This window comes from Haliotis asinina, chromosome 4, assembly GCF_037392515.1.
Source record: "Haliotis asinina isolate JCU_RB_2024 chromosome 4, JCU_Hal_asi_v2, whole genome shotgun sequence".
Lineage (NCBI taxonomy): Eukaryota > Metazoa > Mollusca > Gastropoda > Lepetellida > Haliotidae > Haliotis > Haliotis asinina.
The window spans coordinates 67,811,876-67,834,921 of record NC_090283.1 but is presented as its reverse complement, the minus strand read 5'-3'; the positions used below and the strand labels follow the sequence as shown (position 1 = coordinate 67,834,921).

Sequence of the window (23,046 nt, the reverse complement as noted above, 5' to 3'; positions counted from 1 at the left end):
TGTTACAGCTGGGATGCATGAAAGGACATTATTGGAGGACATTATGTGAGCTCGATTTATGAATAGCTGTGTTATGTCAGCTCGATATACGAATGGCGGTAATCAGCCAACCGGTTGCCTTATCATGTACACGTAATCTTTGTAGACGGGGAGGGTTTGAAAGGCACAGTTGTGACGTCAGATGAAGTGTGACCCAGACCACCCAGTGAATGTGCATCGATCCACACAGCTGGCTTCCAGTGACATGTGTCAGCCACGTAAACGGGCCTGACCAGAAAATTCTGCTAATCGCCTCTTGCGACAAACATGGGTTGCTGCAGATCCAGTCTAACCCCTGGATCTTTTTCGGTGACACTAACTGTGAATGTGTCAATATTCTTCACCAAAGTGTTATCTACTTCATACTTATCACATATAAATCAATAGCAGTAAAATGAAAATTCGGTTTTAATAGTTTGAGCAAAAAGGACATTTCCCAGCAAACATAATGCTTGCTAGAAGAGAAGGATGTCGCACTTACACTTGCGCACGTTGGAGCGTCGTCGTTGATAGGAAGCACGCAGTTTAACGACAATGCAGTGATCTCTCTTGTCTTTATATCTTGTGATAAAGCAGAACAAGTATGAAATGAGGACGATGTAGGACACAATGTCTTACAACGTGAGGGACGTATTGGTATTGGTTTTACGCCTCTTTTAACACTATTCCAGCAAAACTATGACTGGGGAAACCATAAATGGGCTTTACACAATGTACGCATGTGGGGAATCGAACCCGGGTCTTTGGTGTGACGAGCGAACGCCTTAACCACTAGACTACCCCACCGCCCCAATTAAGTGATGAACAGAAAAAGGATGGTGGGCATACTTGTAAATGTAAACACTCACAGTGTTATATACATAATCCCATGCTTATTCTGTACATCCATATATTGTTATCTTAATAATAATTAAATCTATAGTGATATATATGTTTATCATTGTCATATCAGCTGTTCACGTGCACAATGCATGCACATGTTTTGCAGCAATGTGATGCATGATCCTCATGCAATTCAATTCCATAAGGTTTGCATTTGGTTCCTCCAAGTTAGCAGAGAAAGTCATGTTTTATGTGACTATACATATAATGAGTGCTGTAGGTAAGTCCCACTTTTGATGGGTGGTATAATAATATCTTCTCACATGTCCACATGACTTCCCCACGTCTGATGCAACCTTACATGGATAGATACCACTGATGCCAACACAAGTAGCAGTGAGCACCGAGCGCCCATAGCAAGTCCTTCTAAATAGTCTTCGTGGTTAATTACAACAGTGACACACGGGACACCGTGCCATGATGGATTGGTCCAGCCTGCTGGTATATGCACAAACGGAATTACGTGTCGTGAGTTTTCCTTCAAGGTCGTCACTGTCACACTTGTTTTGTTACGCTGAAGGTAAATATGTTCTGGCTTTGTTTCTCTTTCAACACTTTCTAATGAATTTACCCATCAAGACGTCAAATGTGTCCTACGCGTTGTTTCCTATTTTGGCTTGAATCAGATGTAGGTTTCCACGGTATGTTGCATCATTTGGTTCCAGTTCCACTGCCCGTGTGACAGATGACACGGCTTGGTCGTTCTTTCCCCATCGATGGTACATCACACCTGGTGATAGCGGACAGCAAGCTTGAGTAAACACAGTGAACGGGCAAATACAGTGATGAAAGAAATACAGTGATGGTATATTCCGCTTTCGGACGGTACAGCAAGTGATGCACTAAACAAAAGGCCCTACTTAACCATCGTAATTCGTACCATAAAACATTAATTATCAACTCTGAATAAAAACAAATGGGATTAGCAACACTTATACGTGCGTGCATTTAAAGTGCACCAGATATGATGTGACCTTGTCGCTGGATACATTTGAAACGTTACTAAGATGTCTGTCAAAATTCTTGAACATGACAGAAAATATTTCGAAAATTATTTCCACATGAACAAAGAACGCCAGCGTAACAGAATACCAAGTGTGACTGTCCTCGGAAATATATGTATGTCCCATTTGAAGTAAGGGTCAAAATAGCTGTGAGTAATATTACCAAGGTTGTGATGGAACTTAGCGCTGTGTGGGTCTATCTCTAGTCCAGCCAGGAACAGGTCCTCACTTTCCTGGAACTCATCCACCATGATGTAAATATTGGCCAGGCGGAATATCAGGTCCATATCTCGTGGCAGTGCCTTCAATGCTTCCTTGCCAACCTCAATAGCTTTGTCGTATTTCTCTGAATGAAAGGCACAAGTATATCTACACCATATGTAAACAAACGTTTACAATATTCAAGAACGTAAACGTTGATGAAAATAGTTCCAGTAGGATGGTATTTTGGAATGTGAGTAAATATATATTTTTTAAACATCTGTTATCATGACGAAAATATCATATCGCTGGAAAAGGTTATTGCAAAAGATCTGCTTTTGACAGATGACTCAGTCTTGTCTACAGATAGATGATTACTCGACTCAGTCTTGCCTACAGATAGATGATGACTCAGTCTTGCCTACAAATAGATGATGACTCAGTCTTGCCTACAGATAGACGATGACTCAGTCTTGCCTACAAATAGATGATGACTCAGTCTTGCCTACAAATAGATGATGACTCAGTCTTGCCTACAGATAGATGATAAAACCCTGTAACTGACAATTCTATTAATATTTAAGGTGCTATGGATTAGAATGGAGCATTTACGACATGACATATCATATGTTTGCAACTTGTATTAATATTCTGTAATTGTTACAAAACATAACGCAATTTATGTGATTCACATGAAGCGATGAGTAAACTAGGTTTTTGAAATTAATTATTATGTGATAAGCACCTCAGTCAGGTAGCTCGAGTTACCTCGCAATAAGACTCGGTCCCCAGCAAATTCGAACTCAGGGGTATGGGGTCGTTGCTCATTCTATCAATCACTGGATTATCTGATCCAGGTACGAGTATTTACATGTCAGCTTCATATAGCTGGAATGTTGGTGATTGTGGATTTATACAACACCACCACCAACACCACCACCACCAACAACAACAACAACGACAACCAACTTACTCAGATCATTCAGAAGCAGGATGGAGTTTTTCCATGCTGACGTGTAACCAGGATATATTTGGGTAGCATTCCGCCATGCACTGATCGCCTCGTTAGATCGTCCTGTGTTTCTATACTAATGAAACAATAAAGTAACAGCCGTCACAACAAGTGAAACAACATTCCGGGAGATGTTTTTTTCTTAAATATAACACATGTTGTATAGTATATAATTATTGTTTGATGTTTCCGCACTAAACAATATTCCATATGGCGACGGTCTGTAAATACTGGAGTCTGGATAATCCAATGACCAACGTCATAAGAATCGATCAACGTAACTGCGTGACAACGACCAGTGTCCAGGAAATCTGACCACCCGATAGTCGCCTCTCATGACACGCATGATGACCCAATTCTAACCCGGATCTTCACGGGTCAAAGAAAATAACTGAAAATTACACCAGAAATTATTTGTCCAGTGACAGAAAACAATCAATGTCAAAAAAATGAAATGTCATAGGTTTTAATAAGTTGAATCCACCTGTGAAGATTCGTGGCAGAACAGGTATTCAGCAATCCTTGCTTGCCACAAAATGCGACTATGCTTGTCATAAGAGGCGACTAACAGGATCGGGTGATTAGGTTCGGTGACTTGGTTGACACATATCATCGGTTCCCGATTGCGCTGACAGATGCTCATGTTGTTGATCACTGGATTGTCTGGTCCAGACTCGGTTATTTACAGGCCGCCTCCATGTAGGGGGAATATTGCTGAGTGTGGCGTAAAACTAAACTCACTCACTGACTTTAAGTTTGTTCTGACTATGAGCCTGTCAAACTTCATTTCCACAATATCCAAAAGGAGATACAGATATAACTATCTACATAACAACTCTTTCTGGGGTTTAAAACATACAAAATTCCCAAGGTTAAAATAGCATTTAACGCATTTGTTGTCTTCTCGAATGGCTTCAAGGAAGCTTGTCTCTGCCAATTCATTTTTCTTCAGTTCTGTTCGAACTACACCGAGGTCCACCAACGCCTCTACGTTGTCAGATCTGTAAATGTACGGAATGGTAATCACAGTTCTCATTTAAAGAAAATAATGGTATTTATTGTATAAAGTGTTAATTGTTGCTAGACAATAGTATACCTGCCAAGCGGTCTCAAAATATGTATACATAAGGGGCTGTGGAGTAGCCTAGTGGTTAAAGCGTCCGCTCGGCATGCTGAAGACCCGGGTTCAAATCCCTACATGGCTACAATGTGTGAAGCCAATTTCTTGTGTCTCCTGCCATGATATTGCTGCAATATTGCTATAGATGGCGTAAGACCATACTCACCCACTCTAAATATATGAGTCAATAAAATGATAGACCACATAATCCAGTGAAAAAATACATTTGAAAACACCTTTTTTTTCACAAAGTTATTGCTTTAAAATTGTTGTTAGAGTGAAATCAAATACAGTCTTCTGTACACTCAGGAGTCCATACTTCCCAATACTTAGGCTGTTTCAATCATCTTTCATTCGGGAGTGAAATATACGCTTTCACATTTCTATTAAAATGGATATTTGCTTGCGGATTATTCACGAATTAATATAGTTTTTGACAGTAAATATAAATAGAGACATCTTTACTCCTTGTACACCTAATAGAACGGGGTCATTTTTAAAGATTTGGGTATACTTTACACAGGTACATTCAAAGCAATGAATGATAGATTTAGCATATATGTGTGAACATTTTATACAAGTAATTTGAAATCCCTGTGAAATATTGAGAAATATGAGAGTATGAAACACAAAATATTTTCAATAACTGAGCGAACTCCCGACCAGCAGCACATTACACGGGATGGTACATAATTAGTATTTTGAAAGCTTCTTGTAAAACAGTTTGATTTGGGTATGGTTTTACGTCGCTTTTTTGTAGTGTTCCAGCAATATCAAGGCAGTGGACACCAGAGTAAAACAATTTGAATGAGAGAAGGTGATGGAAAGAATATGAATGCGATAAGGTAATACCAACCAACTTTAACATGAAGACATAATAAAGTGAATGATATGAACAAGGTACTGTGATAATCATGAAATATTGTTTATCATTATGGGGCAGAAAATGAAGATGATGTGAAAATATAAATATGCATATTTATTAAGCGCCTGTTTCCATGAACGTGTGGAAGCATCTTATTATTCCGGATAACCCAAGGTGCCTTCGAGGCGCCACAAAGTTAACAGAAATGTGACTTATCCCACCGGGTACCCATTCTCTGTTGGATGGTCAGACACAGTTCATGAACAAACTCACTTGACTAGGGTTATACCTGTGGGGTATAGATCATAATTTGGTCAGGACTGATGTCCTACAAACTCTCAGGAGTCTGGCTGCCTGATAAGGACACCATCCAAAAACTCTCAGTGACCAACGTTGCTTAATTTCAACTAATTCTTGACTTGGGCTCTATGCACGGGGACGCACACTACCACCTTGGGTACGTGCTACACGAGACGCATGAAGACGGATGATGCTGTACCTGAGAGCGACAGATCTCTCAAGGAGCTGTTCGGCCTCCAGGATGTCGCCTTCACGTCTGAAGATGAGGGCCAAGTTAAGCATTGATGCGTAGTCCTGAGAATTCAACCTAATGGGGAAACGATCCCCATGGAACAATAAAGTGTTGCTGTCAGTACATGCAGCGATATTCAACAAATGCACAGCCATTAATTAGGCGTTTTATTAAATATTATATAAAATAATGCGTTAGGTATTGAACCTAGGGTCACTGTTATCATACTTACATAACTTCATGTATTTGGTTAATATATTCTCTGAAGCTGCCAAGCAGAGGAAATGTAACATGGATATTTCTATTATCTTCGATGGTGACATTACATTTTGAATCATTAGTGATTTAATGTATAGGTTTTGGCAGCAGAATATTTGGTATGGGAACCAACTGTTTAGAGTGCTCTTATACACTGACCAGTAACACAGAAAGAACCTACTCAATCGCTCGTCTGTATTTCATGATGGCAACGTCTGTTTTGTTGATAGCATCATAATGCATGGCTAAGCCCATCTGAATCTGTAATTACAAACAGTTGAAAACGTTGCTGTATGCTCCCTGTTAATAGTAGAAGGTAGACATGATTAACCATTAACCATAGATGTTGTTTTCAAGTTCCTGCAACGTCAATGTGCGATCGGTAAATTACCGATCAAAACCATTCGATCAGTGACTTCACTTGCAACTAGCTATAGGATCTGTTGCCAGAGAGCAATAGAATCAGGAAGTCACATTGTGTTTGCATACACTTACCTGATGTACAAAAATACATCGGATAGGGTCTGACACTGGCTAAAGTCTAACAGAAAGAACTACTGGGCTTGTGAATAGGTCAAATGGTTTTTGATAAACATAACGTCACACTCGGCGCCCAGAAGAGATCTCTCAAAAACAAGAACCGAGTTGTTTGCGCATGAATGACATGATACTTCCTTTACAACAATGTTAAATACACATCAGACAAAACAAATCAGAGAAGGTATGATATTTACGGGTCATATTGGATTTATACGTTATACAAACTACGTCAAACAAATGTCTTCCCCGTAAGATATGGTAATGTGCTATGCAGCAGAAATCATTCTATTATAAAGTAGTGATTTGCTATGACAGGGGGCGGTAGGGTAGCCTAGCGGTTAAATCGTTCACTTGTAATGCCAAAAACCTGGGTTCGGTTCCCCACACGGGTACAATGTGTGAACCCCATTTCTGGTGTTCCCGGCTGGAATATTGCTAACAACTCACTCACTCACTCACTCACTCACTCACTCACTCACTCACTCACTCGGAACTATGACAGACTCAGAGAGAGGCAATGGAATATCCTCATGGTTAAATATAATGCAAGCACACGTCACGCCGAACACCCGGGTTCACAATGCGTGAAGTGCACTGACCTATCACGCCGCCATACTGCTGGAAGTTTAAGAAAAGTACCAAATAAACAAACAAATAAACAAACAAACAAATAAATAAATAAATAAATAAATAAATAAATAAATAAATAAATAAATAAATAAATAAATAAATAAATAAACTCGGACTCAAAGGAGATATTGCTACCACAAGCTTACCTTTCCATTGTTGGGGCAGATCTTATCTCCTGACGTGAACAAAGCCAGAGGTACTCTCCATTCGTTACTTCTCTGGATGGAAATTAGATACATCGTGTTATATTTGGGGTTACACTTTCTCGGTGAATCGGTGAAGTGCAGATTCTAGTGCTTTTTAATGAGGTAGCGGTAATGGATAGAGCACGGGAAAGGATAGCTGTAACAAGAAGGACGGGTAGATAACGAGGTAGGGTTAATGTATAAGAAGGACAGGAAAGGGTAGGTGTAATCAGCAGGATTAGTGGATAACCAGGTAGGGTGCACGCATAAATAGGACAGGAAAGGATAACTTTAATGAGAAGGACTGGTGGATAACAAGGTAGAGTTCGTGCATAAGGGGGACAGGAATGGATAGGTATGTTTAGGATTGTTTGGGGTTACACTAACTCGGTAAAGTGCAGATTCTAGTATTTAAGGAGGTAAACTTAATGGATAGAGGACAGGATGGCTGTGTTGACAATGACGGGTGGATAACGAGGTGTATTGTAATGCATGAGGGGAGATGATAGCAGTGTTGAGGACTGACTCAGAGAAGGATGTAGAGTTGTGGGGGAAGGTGGGAATGAATTTACTGATAAGAACTTGCAGTAGAGGATAGACACCGTTGTTGTTTGTAGTTGTTGAAATATTTTGATAGCGTTGCGAGTATTTACAGACAGTATACTGAAATAACTTTAGTTTCAATTTCAGGCACCTACCTGAACTGACCTAAGAACAAATGTAACTATGAGAAATATGAAGCCAGCCGATACCATCTGCAATACAAACATGCTCAGATTAGACATGAAATCCGAAACATTTACACTGTTCACTGATGTGCACTGTGAACGACATTCTTGGTATTACGCCGATCTTAACAACAGCTAAAGAAACTATCAGCGAAACTTTAGCATATACCATCAACCACGAACTGTACGATACCTCAATGATATTGCCATTTACTGTAACTGACCACACTCTTGGTATTACGCCTATCTCATGGACTACTAATGAAAACATCCACGAAACTATAGTTTATACCATCAACCAAGAACTTCAATGAAAACGCCATATACTGTAATTGACCACACACTTGGTATTACTACTATCCTATGTACTACTCATGACACTATCCTCGAACCTATAGTTCATACCATCAACCAAAATGCACTCACATCTCTGGACCTTTAAGCATGAAATCAACACCATGGACGTGTATTATAAACTTACCTGTCTGGCAGTAGAGTGAAATTTATAGGAGATCTGCCTGGCCCCGAGCACCACCAACATACAGAAACCAGCACAGGACAGGTACAGAATCCTCTCTGCTATCACGAAGCCCACACGGAAAAACAGGTTGCTGGCTGGCAGGAAGGGAACACACAACATTGCCAGGGACGTTATCAGGATCCTGTGGATAGAAACATTTACAATCACGCGTAAAATGATCTATTCTAAAAGATTGGGAATGAGGCAAAGAAGTAAGTAATGAAGATCTCATCATACTGGACCATATTAAATTTAACTTTATTCTTCGATATACACTCCAAGCCCCTCATTAGCTAGGAGCCCTAGAAAGTCGTAAGATGGACGAAGATCTACATACATACCTATTCGTCTACATACTCCTCAAGTCCCTGCTTAACTTTGCCTAATTTTATACATGTTGCCTGTACGCTGTATCTACTCTGTTCAAACACGATAACTGATGTTTATACAACAAGCAGAATACACCTTAAATACGATATCCCAAGGACTTAATTATAATTATTACTCACCGGCGATCATGTGTGACAACCCCGTTGCTGCAATGGAACACAATAGCACCAAACCCAGTCCAGAGAGCTATCACTGCCAGTATTCTGGGATCAGCCAATGACGTGATGACAGGTATACAACCCATTGACCATTCACAGCACAGCCACCATGGATTCAACAGCAGCCAGACGTTGATGGCATAAAGGTAGTTGTAGTTTAAAGCCTAGAAATAATTTATAACACATACAGCAGAAGCCCTCTAAACTGACATCTCTCCAATCCGAAAATCCCTCAATATCGCCACAAGAAGGTCCCTCCGGAAGCTAGTTAATTTATGATCATTTACATACCCTCTACCCCGGCGTCAGTCTGTTCCGTATTTCGTGTACTTAATTCACACAGTTTCCCAAATTCCATTAGATAATGTATTTTCACAGGTAACAAATTTCCAGTTTTCTAGATAAAGTATATTCGTATCTATATACGGGACTATAACAGATCTAATCTCAATCACTAACAGACGAACCGAGCTCGCTGACTTCATTGACACATGTCATCGGTTCCCAATTGCGCCGATCGATGCTCGTGTTGTTGGTCACTGGATTGTCTGGTCCAGACTCGATTATTTACAGACCGCCGCCATATGGCTGGAATATTGCTGAGTGCAGCGTAAAACTAAACTCACTCACTCACTCCTTTCATGTTGAGGAATATTAGAACAGTTCCAGCCTTTGGTGTTTACATTTCACAATATCTGAGGTACCGGATACCGCACTCAAATCCTGGCTTCCAACTTCAGTAATTGTAGTCAGAGAAAACTTCTTGAGTCTATCTACATAAGGAGATTAGTGCCTGAGATCGACTGAGATCAAGGGGTTTACCTCCCTAGCACCTGTTGCATCACCGCAAAATCACAGACTCTGAAACCACTGTGCTATGTAAATATAGGTTATCAAGCGAATGTGTTTTGGGGATGGTTAATATTCTACATTAGGAACAAATTTAGCGAGCCTTGAGAGCTGTACATAGTGTTTATTCCTAATGCAGGATGTTAACAATCCCAAAACAGACGAATGTCATAACCTGTTTATCATACTATGTCATTCCTACTTTATAAAGAAGGAATAAACTCACATTTTTGTACTCTTTCAACCATATGAAAGACCTGTGATTAGTCTTGAGCTGCCAAAATGTCGGCTGCTTCGCTCTCGCCCGCCAACAAATCCACAGATTAGTTACGTAACTGTCGCCAAAGCATATATACAGTGACGTCATGTGAGGAAGGATTTTCAGTTAATTGTATATAAAATGTGTAACAAGCTCGTCAATTTGCTGATTTCTCGACGTCACTAAAGAGTTGCCAAATCGTTAGGTTGCCGTCAAACTCTCCCAGGTGTCGGGTGATGGTGTAACCGTGCACAGGTATTTCCACGGGACCCCTCAGGTCGTGCTAACTATGTTGATTTGTGAGTGCGAAGCAAGCGTATGGAAGCCTGTAGTATTAAATCGGGTGATTCGACACCTACCTCGCTTCCATGATAGAAGATTCAGATTTGCTTTTATTGAGTTAAAAAGTCAACTAGTTGCAGTAGGTGATTTATAACCAAAAGGATTTTACATGACACAACTTGTAACCTAACGATTTCTTCCACGGAAGCGATTGAGACTGTGGTCGAAGTGACAATAATACTAAAATCGTACTATATTGACACCCAGGTCGCTTCTAAGAGTGAAATTGTTATGTTATGAGTAATGTCATGCAAAATCAAATTGTACATGAATCAAATGTATATTTTACTACCAGTAGAAAGTAGTTTAGATTTTGTAACTCGGTGAAAACAGTCCTAAATAGCATTTATTCTCAGACATGCGGATGTTCGCGACAGGGCGCCATCATTTTGTTAAATCGTGGCATCACAGTCTGAAGTCACTTTGAGTTTCATTTAGATTATGGTTTGTTTTTATCGAGATAAATTGATCAAAACTACTTTTGAGAGAACGATAAATAATCATTATGACAAGAAGCGATTTTGACAGAATCGTCTATGAAAACAAGTTGTATCTCGGAAAATAAGCAAAACAGGTGACACAACTAATTGGCAGTAGATTGTGAAAACATAAAGCTTTCACTTTTCAAAACAATTGTCACGATTGCAGGTTTAGACGGCCTATAAACAAGATAATCTACCCCCGAAAATATACATTAATACTACAACAACCCACATTGGAATACATCACATTACGTCACACAGGCGCGAGGAATACGTGACGTCACAAGCTCAGTTACACAATTTTCTACTGATCACTCATAACGCCATCTAACGCCATCTACCTTCCGTTAAGCTTTTATGTTAAAGAACGTATTTTTTCCAACAAATCTTAGCTTACGTTTGAAGAAACCAAACATAACTCGCGTGGAATTTCAGAAAATTTCTGTCAACCCTTAGAACCAGGCATGAATTTTCTGGCATCAAAGCTCTGACAGGACCGTAACCACGACCGTCAATCCGGACACGATCACCGACCCGTGACGCCATGTTTATGAAAGTGCATGTACTCCCTAAAATTTGCATATGACCTCTCTAATTTGCATGGATATCCGTATATGACCCCAACGGCTACCAAAATATCTGTTGGCTCTATCCTGCCGAGAACACTATCCATTGTATGATAAACATGTATATTTATGCTGACTGGCAAAAGAAACTTCTCCTCTTTCAATTTGATCTCACCTAAAAGCAACAGCAAAAAGTCCAGTTTTGCAATTTATTATCTGAGTTATTTGTGAGTTATTTGTGAAGCAATCACACAGGCGCGTGCTACGTACAAACGTTCGACATGGCTGATAATGTATTGAACAGGTTATCGCCGACATATGGCCAAACTAGAGATTTCACGATCAGTGGGTCGATTCGGGAAACACAACAATGCGCGAACAGAAGTCTCTAATAGCGAGTTGCCGCATTCCGATGGCCCTCTCTCGCTCTGCTGAAGTTAATTTTGGCATTGCAAAGAGGTTTTCTGCTGAAGTACGATCTGCTCTGTGCTGTGGGGTGGTTTTGTAGTATGCATTTTACCCTTACTTGCAAAACACGCCCATTTTGTGGTTTTTAATGCAAAGTTGTCACGATACCTTTATCCATCTGACGAAGGGCAACGTTGTGGAAAATAAATCAATAAATTGTTATATATAAGATTTGTTCAAAGAGCGACATGTCACTCTTGCTCAGAGGTTATTTGATGAAGGTTACACCATACACATTCCCGAATTATTTCGGGTGAACAGCTGAGCATACTTTGCATGTGTTTATGTTCCTCAGTATTTCAGACTGATTCATAAACGCATTTCCTCTCATCGTATCTCATGGTGGCAATCACTGGATTGTCTGATTCAGACTCGAGTTGTTTATAAACATGCACCTGTAATACTGCTGTAACAGATATCGTTTTATGATATTGTCACAATTATACAATCGACTCTGTGGATGTGGGCAGGGTTTTGACGATTCTATTGTCGTAAATAGATGCTCATGATATTGATCACTGGACTGCCTGGTGCAGACTCCATTATTGACAGACCGCCGCCATATAGTTGGAACAGTGCTGAAGGCGATGGCAATCAACAGACAGACACTAACAGGGTCATGTAGGCCCTTTTCCTGGTTTATCGGGGTGGTGGCAGTAGGCTAGTGCTTTAAGCGTCCGCTCGTCCTGCTGAAAACCAAGGTTCGTTTCCCCACATGGGTTTAATCGTGAAGCCCATTTCTGATGTCACCCGTCCTCACTTACTCTGTATATTGTGCCATTGACAAAGCCATGTGGAATGATGTTGGCATCGAATATAGGCATTTCTCCCATGACCCGCAGCCGAATGTTGAGGACCAACACGCCGGTAATAAACAAGATAAGGTGACGCTTGACGAGACCATTAATCCATCGCGGTCGCGTAACCTGGAATGTATGTAAAGGCATACAGTTGCAACACAGGTGCAATAACTAGTGACAACATAACATGTGTCATATTTGGAATTACACGTTCCCAATAAAGTATGGCCACAGTTTCATTTAGGCACATGATCGACAACACAAAAACTGTGCGATCTAACCCGCTCAGCTACCACGGCCTCCACAAAAATGGTACTCTGGCAACTAGTAGTCTGGATCCCGTATTCTGTGTATCAATACAGTCCCATGCACAATGACGTGTGGAAAAGAGGCTAAGTGTAACATATTTCCGGACTGGGACAACACTCTTTCAGTAAAGTACAGTCCCGATGCTTTGGGGGATTTAGCGCCATCCATGATTCGAACCTCCATTGCAGTGGAAACCGCGGTAGGTCAGATCGATGACTTTGTGTATTGGCGTTTAGGTGTGAGTTCGAATCCCGCATGGGACACATAATGTGAGTGAGAATGGATACTACAGAACATAATAACAGGCCATCTCGGACCAAGTAAGGCCAACTGACGCAAGTTGACGTATCTATCACTACCATACATGCAACATCTATTTTCGTAAAGATTCCTGTCCTGTTTTTTATTTACACCATTGATGTAGATATACAATATTCCAGATCTGATGATACTGGAAATTTCTTTTATACTATTATTATACCAGACATTTGTATAGCGCCTATATCCAGTTCGCCAGTCCAACTGTTTGAATGTCCTTACTCCCATATCCTGTGATACTGAGGAAACCTTAGTAAAATAGAATTTGCAGGTGTGCGAATGTGAAGGATCGCGTCGCCATACACGACACTGAACGTAGGTATTGTTGTTTCTCATTGCGTTTCTAACCCGAACCAACCAACCAACCAACCAACCAAGCAGGTTTTCTTTTGACTGCTTACCTTCTTTGATCTATCTTCCTTGAACTTCTTTGCCTTGTTGAGTCCCAGCAAATGGAAAGGGTCGACTTCACACACAACGATTATATCATACGCGCTACAAATACCCTGCAAATGCACACCATCTAGAATCATTATACTGTGAATCACTATTGTCAGACATATTGTCAAGCTGACATAGGTACAAACTATAGTGGTTGATCCGTTTCATGTACAGAATAACTTATCAGTCGTTAACATTAGATAGGTTGTACAGTATCTTTCTGGCACATTTATGTTAAGATGTTCTACCGACAGTACAAGAAGTGTAACTGTATGATATACACAAGAGAGCGTGTATATAGAGCAGCAACTCGCATCCTGTGGTACAGTGTTAAATTACATTTGTGACATCTTTCCATTGTCTGCTCACGCCATTACTTTTCAGGATTGGAGCAATGAATACCAGTTTCATTTTAAAGACTTCATTTTGTCATTTTGATATATAATTTTATAACAGAAATATTCCCAATACTTTGAATGTAATATAAGTAGGATAAATCCCTTGCAACTCTCCACTGCTTAAAACTAATGTGCCTCCGCTCATCCAGGGTCTCTAATATTTTTCAGGAATGGAGAGTTAGAAGGACATTACCCTCCCTTTAAGATGCATTCTGGTACAACGGTCGGTGCTGGGTAAAAAGGGACTACTTACTATGACAGTGATGCCCTGCTCCTTACAGAAGGTGGACATGGCACACAGACACATACTGGCCAGGATAGACACCAGTGTGAAGGACTCGGGACGGTAGCTTACCAGACATGAGACTACTTACTATGACAGTGACGCCCTGCTCCTTACAGAAGGTGGACATGGCACACAGACACATACTGGCCAGTATAGACACCAGGGAGAAGGACTCGGGACGGTAGCTCGCCTGAGATGAAGCTGAAATCATAGAGATCCATGACATGACCAATGAGGCTTTCATTGTTTGAGCGATAGATTGGGTGAATGTTTTAGTCGGCGAGTGAGTTAGTGAGTGAGTGAGTGAGTGAGTGAGTGAGTGGGCAGATAGAAACTTTTATTGGATGAGTTAAAATCTAACGTCATCTCGGAATTGTTTCAGCCATATAAACTGTATACCAAAAGTTACAATTTCTTAAATTTTAAAGAAATATTGTAGGTAAATTATCCACTGAAACACGTCACCCTAACGTAGTAATTTCACGTCGTGAATAAAACGTCGAAGTGATCAGTTGTATAAAGAAGATATTTGATGTCCTGTAATTTACAGTCAGGATATAATCGCTATGAAGACTTACTTGAGAGACAGGCCCTGACAGCTTGTATGTTACAGTCAGGATATGATCGCTATGAAGACTTACTTGAGAGACAGGCCCTGACAGCTTGTATGTTACACTCAGGATATGATCGCTATGAAGACTTACTTGAAAGACAGGCCCTGACAGCTTGTATGTTACACTCAGGATATAATCGCTATGAAGACTTACTTGAGAGACAGGCCTGACAGCTTGTATGTTACAGTCAGGATATGATCGCTATGAAGACTTATTTGAGAGACAGGCCCTGACAGCTTGAATGTTACAGTCAGGATATACATGTAATCGCTATGAAGACTTACTTGAGAGACAGGCCCTGGCGTACAGCAGGAACGATAGAAGGAAGGTCAAGGCACACAGCAGGTCAGCCCGACCCACGATCCCTGCTACCTGAAAAAAAATCAATTTACTTAGGTAGAATGCATGATGTCAGGAGTGTGTGAGTGAATGAGTGAGTGATCTACCGTCTCATTGTTGCTCCTGTTAAATTTAATTGGGTTTATTTGTATGTATCCAAATTTCTGAGACTAGACGTACTGTAAACCTTTAAACTGAGTCAAATCTCTTAGGAAAAAAATAAAATTGCATCAGTTGATATCACCATCTTTTGTATCAGACCATATCAAAGCAATTTCTCATATAGACGTTAAAGTCTTTTTAGTAAATGTATTGAACTTAGGTCCATTCATGTGATGGACAAACATGATTTAGGACAAAGGAGCCATAGGTGTTACTCACGCTTTCGGTGTGTATGGGATGCACAGCAAACAACACAGCACACAGGAGAGCAGCTCGGGGCGAGGCAAACACCGGTCTGGCAGATTCCTGGTCCACCTGGTAACCAGACATGAGGACAGAGAATACTGCCAGGAAGATGACTGACACCAAGCCGTGCAGGATGATGTTGACAAAGTGGAATCCTTCAGGCTGCATAGATCCTGCCCATGCGTAGTTCCACCTACAGTGGAGGAGACATAATTCTATTCAGGCAAATATTACTATCGCTTAATAAGGTGTACAAACAAAAAAAGTATCATTTTGCTGGGAAATCTTGAGAAAAGAAATGATCATTCCTAAATATGAACAGACCCCCCAAAAGTGAGAATGACCAATTCAAACAAATACTTGTCTTGTGTCGCTGGTTTTAAAAAAACTCCGGGTTCAACAAAACTAGTTTATACAATATCACATTGTAAAACGAACATGAAACCAGTATTACATCAAGGAAATATAATAGCTCAGTTACTGGTTAAGGACAGTACCACTTGCAGTACCTGGCGACGTGTCCTTGGTATGATATCCAAAGGACTGTATGAAGCATTTTTCCATTGTTATGGAAAGGGTATTTCGGAGTCTTCAGTTATAAACCACAGTTGTTAACAGTGATGCATGTCCTTACCTGTAAGTAATGGTGGTGAGAGGTCTGTAGGATTTGTGACTTCTATAGTTCAACTTGTTCCCCCAAAAGTCGTGAACAAAAATGTCGGTAAACGGGGTTTCTGGAAGCACATCTTTGTTGTTCAGAATGGCAACGTAATCATCAAGGACAAACTCTCCGTCATAACTGTTCACAAAACACAGCACGGCCAGACAGAAGACGAGGACAGATGCCACAGAGAAACTGAGTTTAGGAACAGGCAGGACATCATCCCATTCTGGTTGCGGGTAGCTGCTTACATGCCTGTTGATTTTGGGTGGTCTTGAGTTTGTCATCGCAGCCCTCACTGTCACGGCGTGTTATCCTGTGGACAGTCTGAGTGTAATATTAGCAGATGGTAGAGCTGTTTCATGTGTCTACATTGCTGGGCAGTTACAGAGTATGGCTCTCTTATAGCGACAGTATTGCTTCTGCCATTATTTCAACACTTTTAAGCCAGTAGGAAACCAGTAACAGTTGTACAAGGTTATATTGATAAAATATTGATGAGGGTGGGTGGATCGGGGACATGGTTGTTTGGGTGGGCAAGTGAACGGTAGGTAGGAGCGAGGGAGGAATATATAGCCTATTTCAAATATAAGATGTGAAGCTGTGGAAATGTTATGCTGATCTAACAAGGCAGACCAATCCATATTTGGAGAAGGTTCATCTGGTAACTGATTTAGGGATGTCATAATCATTTTGCATTTTCAATTAAGGGAAACATTGTTACTGATATGATGACACTGCTTTCTAAGTCAGAATAACTATTCCTGTTGGGCTTATACAAGACTATCGAGTTTAGGTTTCACTTGACAATCATGTGACCTTATACCAGCCATTTCTGATTTTCACTTTTCAAGAGAAGGTAACCTTTTTGAGGAAAATAAAATGCATGTTTTCCAAAAGCGCATGCATCCTGTTGAGAGTAAAAGATAAATTCCATTATGGCTTTGTTTTTAAACTAAAAGTACTAATCCAAATTAAGATAGCTCGTTTTTTCTGAAAGATTTCCTACGTGTCAACCCATATTTTTGCAAAATATACTGGGTGGCGCTTAACGTTTTATTCACGGTATAATTCACTTTAATATGTGCACAGTGAAACGGAACCAGACACGTGGTAACGCCTTCTGGCTATCATGTTCCATCTATGTTAATGTATGTTTCACTTACTGACTATTCCGTGCTTGGAGAGCCTTCTTGGAGTCGTTACTGTATTGGCGTACAGGACATACAGAGGTGCTGGAGCCGTGAATCTGGAAGGTTTAACATACACGACATACAGTCGGCGTTGAGCCACTGGACCTAAACACGTCGCTGTGGGAACATGTGTGTTATATCGACTACACATGTCCGACAATCAATATACCCCCTGACAGCACTTTGATTACCATGAAGAGCAGTGCAGTCTTCGGTGTAGCATGCAATTGGGTCAATGTGGTTTGAGCCAAATCAATAGAAATGGGTCTTTTTGTGTTTACACTGAAGGATAATATGTCAACAGCATTACGCTGTGATACAAATACGATCTACTGAATGGTTAGGTCTACCATTGTCTACAGTGCTCATATTGGACTTTTGGCTACTATTTTGAAATGGGATCAGGCTTACCTGCTCATAGATAGACTGGTCCACTCGATGAGAAACTTTTTGACTTATTAGTCTATGGGTCGATAAAAGCCACTCACTATTTTGAGTGCCCCTGTTAAAAGCCACTCAATTAATGAACTACATGTCAGCGGCCACTACCGTCGCCTCCAACGTCCATGTCCTCCTGCTGAAGGTGCATAGCCTGTGACGATGAGGATTCTCCCCTCCTGAATCTGATTTGTTTAATAATTATGATGCAATAATCATTTCTCATTGTTTTGTTATAATTTGTTTGATAGTATTTATTTCTTGTTCACTAAAAGCATTTGTGAATTACATATTAATTCATACATATTGCTTAGGGTCTTTATATTTTGAAGTAATAAAATGTATCATTCCATTATTTTTTTCTTACCGTTAATAGACTCGAATATCCAAAGTGCGTCAGATGTGCAGTAACGATTTGTGACCCTGATATGACCCGGTTGAGAGTTGAATAGAACAGCTATTTAGTGTGACAGCTGTTTGCAGTCATAAGTCTACCGCGATTTCAACACAAGCCATTTACAGAGAGAGAGAGAGAGAGAGAGAGAGAGAGAGAGAGAGAGAGAGAGAGAGAGAGAGAGAGAGAGAGAGAGAGAGAGAGAGAGAGAGAGAGAGAGAGAGAGAGAGAGAGAGAGAGAGAGAGAGAGGGACATATCAATCATAGCACAGGGCTGTTTGATGGAATGCACAAACGATGCAAATGTGATTATAATGTCAGTGCAGGTTTGAATCCCTATACATTCAGTCGCGTAAGTATCCCCTCCAAACAGGAACGACAGCATGTCATGTTCGTTCAGCATTTCAAATTTGACGAAGGTTTCAACATAATGGTGATCTATTAGATAAGAAAACAAATCTGTCTCTGCAATAGGACATGGCAATCGTAATTATACGCATGCTTATCACAGGTTGTACATGTTTCAGAAACAATATTACGGGATGATATACGAATACAAAATTGTAACATTAAACTGTATTGTGGATAAAGAAATGTGATATCCCACAGTACATGCTATGTTAGGTTACAGTGGATTTTCCTATGCCGGAGACCCGTGAAGGTCCCGGGGTAGAATAGGCCTTCAGCAACCAATGCTTGTCATAAAAGGCGACTATGCTTGTCGTAAGAGGCGACTAACGGGATCGGGTGATCAGGTTCGCTGACTTGGTTGACACATGTTATCGGTCCCCAACTGTGCAGATCGATGTTCATGCTGTTGATCACTGGATTGTCTGATCCAGACTCGATTATTTACAGACCGCCGCCGTATAGCTGGAATATTGCTGAGTGCGGCGTAAAGTTAAACTCACTCACTCACTCTCACCTATATCGGAACATACCGGCGATAATGGAAATCTTGTTGAGCCACAGTTGTTCCTGGTAACGTTGAACACCTTCCGCCACTTATCTTTTGGTAGAAATATTCAGTGGTTCACATAGGCGCCAATACATTTGCCTAGCTTATACTTATAAGCAACTGATAAAAGATTTGCCGTTATAGTATTTGATGACTTACACTACGACTGCTTTGTTCTCGGGTGTAGTATAACCAACCAAAATATTGGTTATACAACGGGGACTACTTTCTTCTGTTTCGTCTGCTTCTTAAAGAGACACGGACAAGCAACAGTTCAAATTAACCTTTATTTCGGAAATTACAATTATGCAACCTTGACATTGACCGTAAATTCTAAAGACTCAGCGTCACACGTGGTCGTCATGGACGTCGCCCTCGCACAGCCTTGATGACCCGTTTACTTCCATTGCTCAAAACGTTGCTCACCAGCTCATCCTGTTGCTCGTCAACACTTTTATACTCCCCGATTGCATTGCTTAGAACTGTGCCCAATGGCCTGTGCGATCAACTGCTCATCCACCCCGTTGTCTCGAGAAGAAAGAAGATATGGTTAGAAAATATACGTTATCAACCACGACGAATTTTTCGCTACGCTTAAAATAACTGGATTACAGTGGTGGTGGTGGTGGTGGTTGGGGGCTCAGCAAACTTGTACATGAAAATATTAAAGATTAAAAACTTCCGCTAATAGATTCTACTTTAAGTCAAAACAAAAGAATTCAGAGAACACCTTGCGAGACATATTGTCATGTGTTTAATATAGAAACTACGGTTCATTTAACACCCGCGCAAGCATTGTGACAAAACTGAGTAAGTGTTGATATTAACTTTTATTGCTATTTTTCAACTTCACGGGGAGATCCTTCTTCATTGTCGTATTGTAAGTAAGTTATACGACTCGTATGTGCAGTTCAATCCACGAAGTGGTTGGTTATACTGCGAGCCGAGAATGGATCGTAGTATAACCAACCAGTTCGTGGATTGAACTGCACATGTATACGAGTCGTATAACCTATACGTGAACTGTGTGATAGAGGCACAAACGATGCTCTTTGCAATATTGTCATGTTTAGGAGATAAACATATTGAGTTTGAAAATCAGAGGTATATAACGAAATTATAATTCCTCTAAATTTGATTTAAAACCGAACTGATTTTCCAACACCGTATGCTTATCTCCATTCTACCATGACCACGTTAATAACTGTTTGCCGCCTCGACAACGCCACTCCGCATATCGGTTCGACAAGCTCGCACTGCCAACACCGAAGGGGTGCAGGTGCATCCATTCTTTCGCACCGCCAAAATGCAGGGGTGACGGCCTGTCCAAATTTGTGAACAGTGACAACTTTGTCAAAGTACATTAAAACAAACAACAGCTTAAGTCCTTCAAAACTTTATTCACACATTTAAACATGTTCATGTTTACAGTGTGAGTCATGCTTTTCAAGTTTTAAAACATGAATTTTAAAAACTAGAAGCCTCTCAACTTTTGGAATGAGTTAGCCCCATTGACCTATTTTCCGCCGTAATGACTGTTGATAACTGTCACAACACAGTTAGTGATTTGAAAAGTGGATGACGCGCATGACACAAGTTGACCTGATTCATCGAATTTGAACTGACAGATTGGGCCCAGTGTGTTGAATTACCCGGAGTGTCTTGCAGAATTGATGAATATTTTCGTTTTTGATTGGAGGAAGAGTCGGTATTGTATGAATTTAGACTACGCTCATTCTTGTGTCCAGGCAACTTCACGATCTCGCGTGATTGTACACCATCATGTGCCAAAAGTATTACTGGTGTGACAATTTGTCATTTGTGTAAATTTCACTCAAGCCGGCAGATTTCATCACTGACGAAAGAGAGTTATAGCCCAACGGTTTGAGAGCGTACCACGTGGTGACGTACTCACATACATATTTCCGTGGTTGCTGAAAAATGCTGGATTTTATGGATTCAATTTGGACTTGTACTTTGAGAATGAATCGACTGGACACGTAGACAACCCGGTCGCGCACATACGAGGTTTTCCCTGCCCCTTATCGTGGATCCCGCCTGAATGATTCTTTGTAGCTTCAGAGTGTATCATCGTGATGTACTGAACACCCATGTCGTCAGTTTCGACAGTGAAAGAATAGCGAGCGAGAGATCGCTGATTTTCACAACCCCGCCTGCCAAAACCGAGAGTGAGATCAAACCAACGTTTAATGGTGATTTCCGGTGTGTCAACAGACAAATGGGATCTGATTTTGGTCATGTCACCCTGAGAACATGGCTCATAGTGTTTATGGTTATCCAAGCCCATCTTTTTAATTTTGCACAAGGTACCGTGAAATACATTATTTGTGCTGTGAAATAGTTTATCCTGCAAAATATTAAAACTGCGTTCGTGAGGAGGTGCCCTGACATGACGATGTATGGCTGCCCTGATTCCGACATAGCTCGACTTGGAGTAGTAGTGTCCGTCGATCCTTACTTCGGCATAAAAATGTCGGAGCAATTTTGCCAGTTCTTCAGCCGGAAGACTTTCAAAGTTCGGATTCCCATTTTGTTGTGTTAACCATTCTAAATGGAAAGGAATATACTCAGTAATGGAGATATAAAAAGGTAGGAAATATGTTTCTTTTTATTCAATGATACATTGGTGCTCGAGTTACGGTACTTACTGAAGACATAACGGAGTGTGATGTTTAGAAATACATGTATGTCTGTGTTATAATGTTTTTGTGGCTAGTAAATTAGTAAAGGAAAATCATTGGTGAAATTGGTGAAAATAAATTCAATTTCTAAAAATTAATAATGGTGTTTTATTTTGTTCATTTATACAGTATATTTCCTTAGGTTTGAAAACGGAAACGCCCCAATGAGTTGTCTTCGAGTGTTTTAGGCCTCTCGGCTTTTAATTATTCATCAGTCTTTACTTCATACCTAAGTTTTTCATGTCAGATTTGTTTTGGACAGGTTCATTAGGGCGACCTACAGTTTCATCCAGACTGAGTGATGACTGAAGCGTGAAATTTAAAGAAATTAAAGGTTGAATTAGAAGATAACTCAAGGAGTAGTGTGTTTCGAAATTATAAGTTTATAGGTTAATTATGATAGCTCTGAATTTAATTTAGAAACGATTTCTCCGTTACCTGGTCAGGATCAGTGGCCATATCGTCAACGAAATCTAAATAATAAATAAATAAGAAATGTATTTAATATGGAAATTATGGAAGAGTCCATAACTCCATCTGTTTGCGCATTACAATGAATTTTTGGTTTAGGCGTTGTTCAACTGAATTTATTTTCTATACTTGTGAAGTAATTTTGTGCAAAGCCATATAATCTCCTGTCTCTGTGATTTGCGCCAGCAATGAGTTGAATCATCACTACTGAATCCGTTTTCGATAACAGATGCAAAACTTCGAACTGCAAAATCGCCGTATTCCAATAATGTACCGGTTGCTTGGA

The 23,046-nt window shown here is 40.4% G+C and overlaps 1 protein-coding gene across 1 annotated transcript; it reads right to left on the bottom strand.

The window, feature by feature from the left end:
• Nucleotides 1-429: 429 nt before the first annotated feature.
• Nucleotides 430-17,916, bottom strand: LOC137281802 (protein O-mannosyl-transferase TMTC4-like). The gene is made up of 17 exons (XM_067813419.1): nucleotides 17,771-17,916; nucleotides 16,578-16,931; nucleotides 15,917-16,136; nucleotides 15,481-15,568; nucleotides 14,671-14,783; nucleotides 13,859-13,963; nucleotides 12,795-12,956; nucleotides 9,026-9,228; nucleotides 8,478-8,658; nucleotides 7,967-8,023; nucleotides 7,230-7,301; nucleotides 6,095-6,174; nucleotides 5,623-5,730; nucleotides 3,998-4,139; nucleotides 3,100-3,214; nucleotides 2,089-2,271; nucleotides 430-1,651 (listed from the first exon to the last, which is right to left on the bottom strand). The coding sequence occupies exons 2-17, from the start codon at nucleotides 16,889-16,891 to the stop codon at nucleotides 1,515-1,517; spliced, it is 2,280 nt and encodes a 759-aa protein (XP_067669520.1). The 5' UTR covers nucleotides 16,892-16,931; nucleotides 17,771-17,916; the 3' UTR covers nucleotides 430-1,514.
• Nucleotides 17,917-23,046: the final 5,130 nt, after the last annotated feature.

Excerpts from the sequence above, each read along its gene's own strand:
- LOC137281802 (XM_067813419.1), bottom strand. The coding sequence starts at position 16,891 with ATGACAAACTCAAGACCACCCAAAATCAACAGGCATGTAAGCAGCTAC. Across the intron at positions 8,024-8,477 it reads TTCACTCTACTGCCAGACAG|ATGGTATCGGCTGGCTTCAT; the intron begins GTAAGTTTATAA and ends TTTGTATTGCAG. Across the intron at positions 2,272-3,099 it reads CCTGCTTCTGAATGATCTGA|AGAAATACGACAAAGCTATT; the intron begins GTAAGTTGGTTG and ends CCTTTCATTCAG.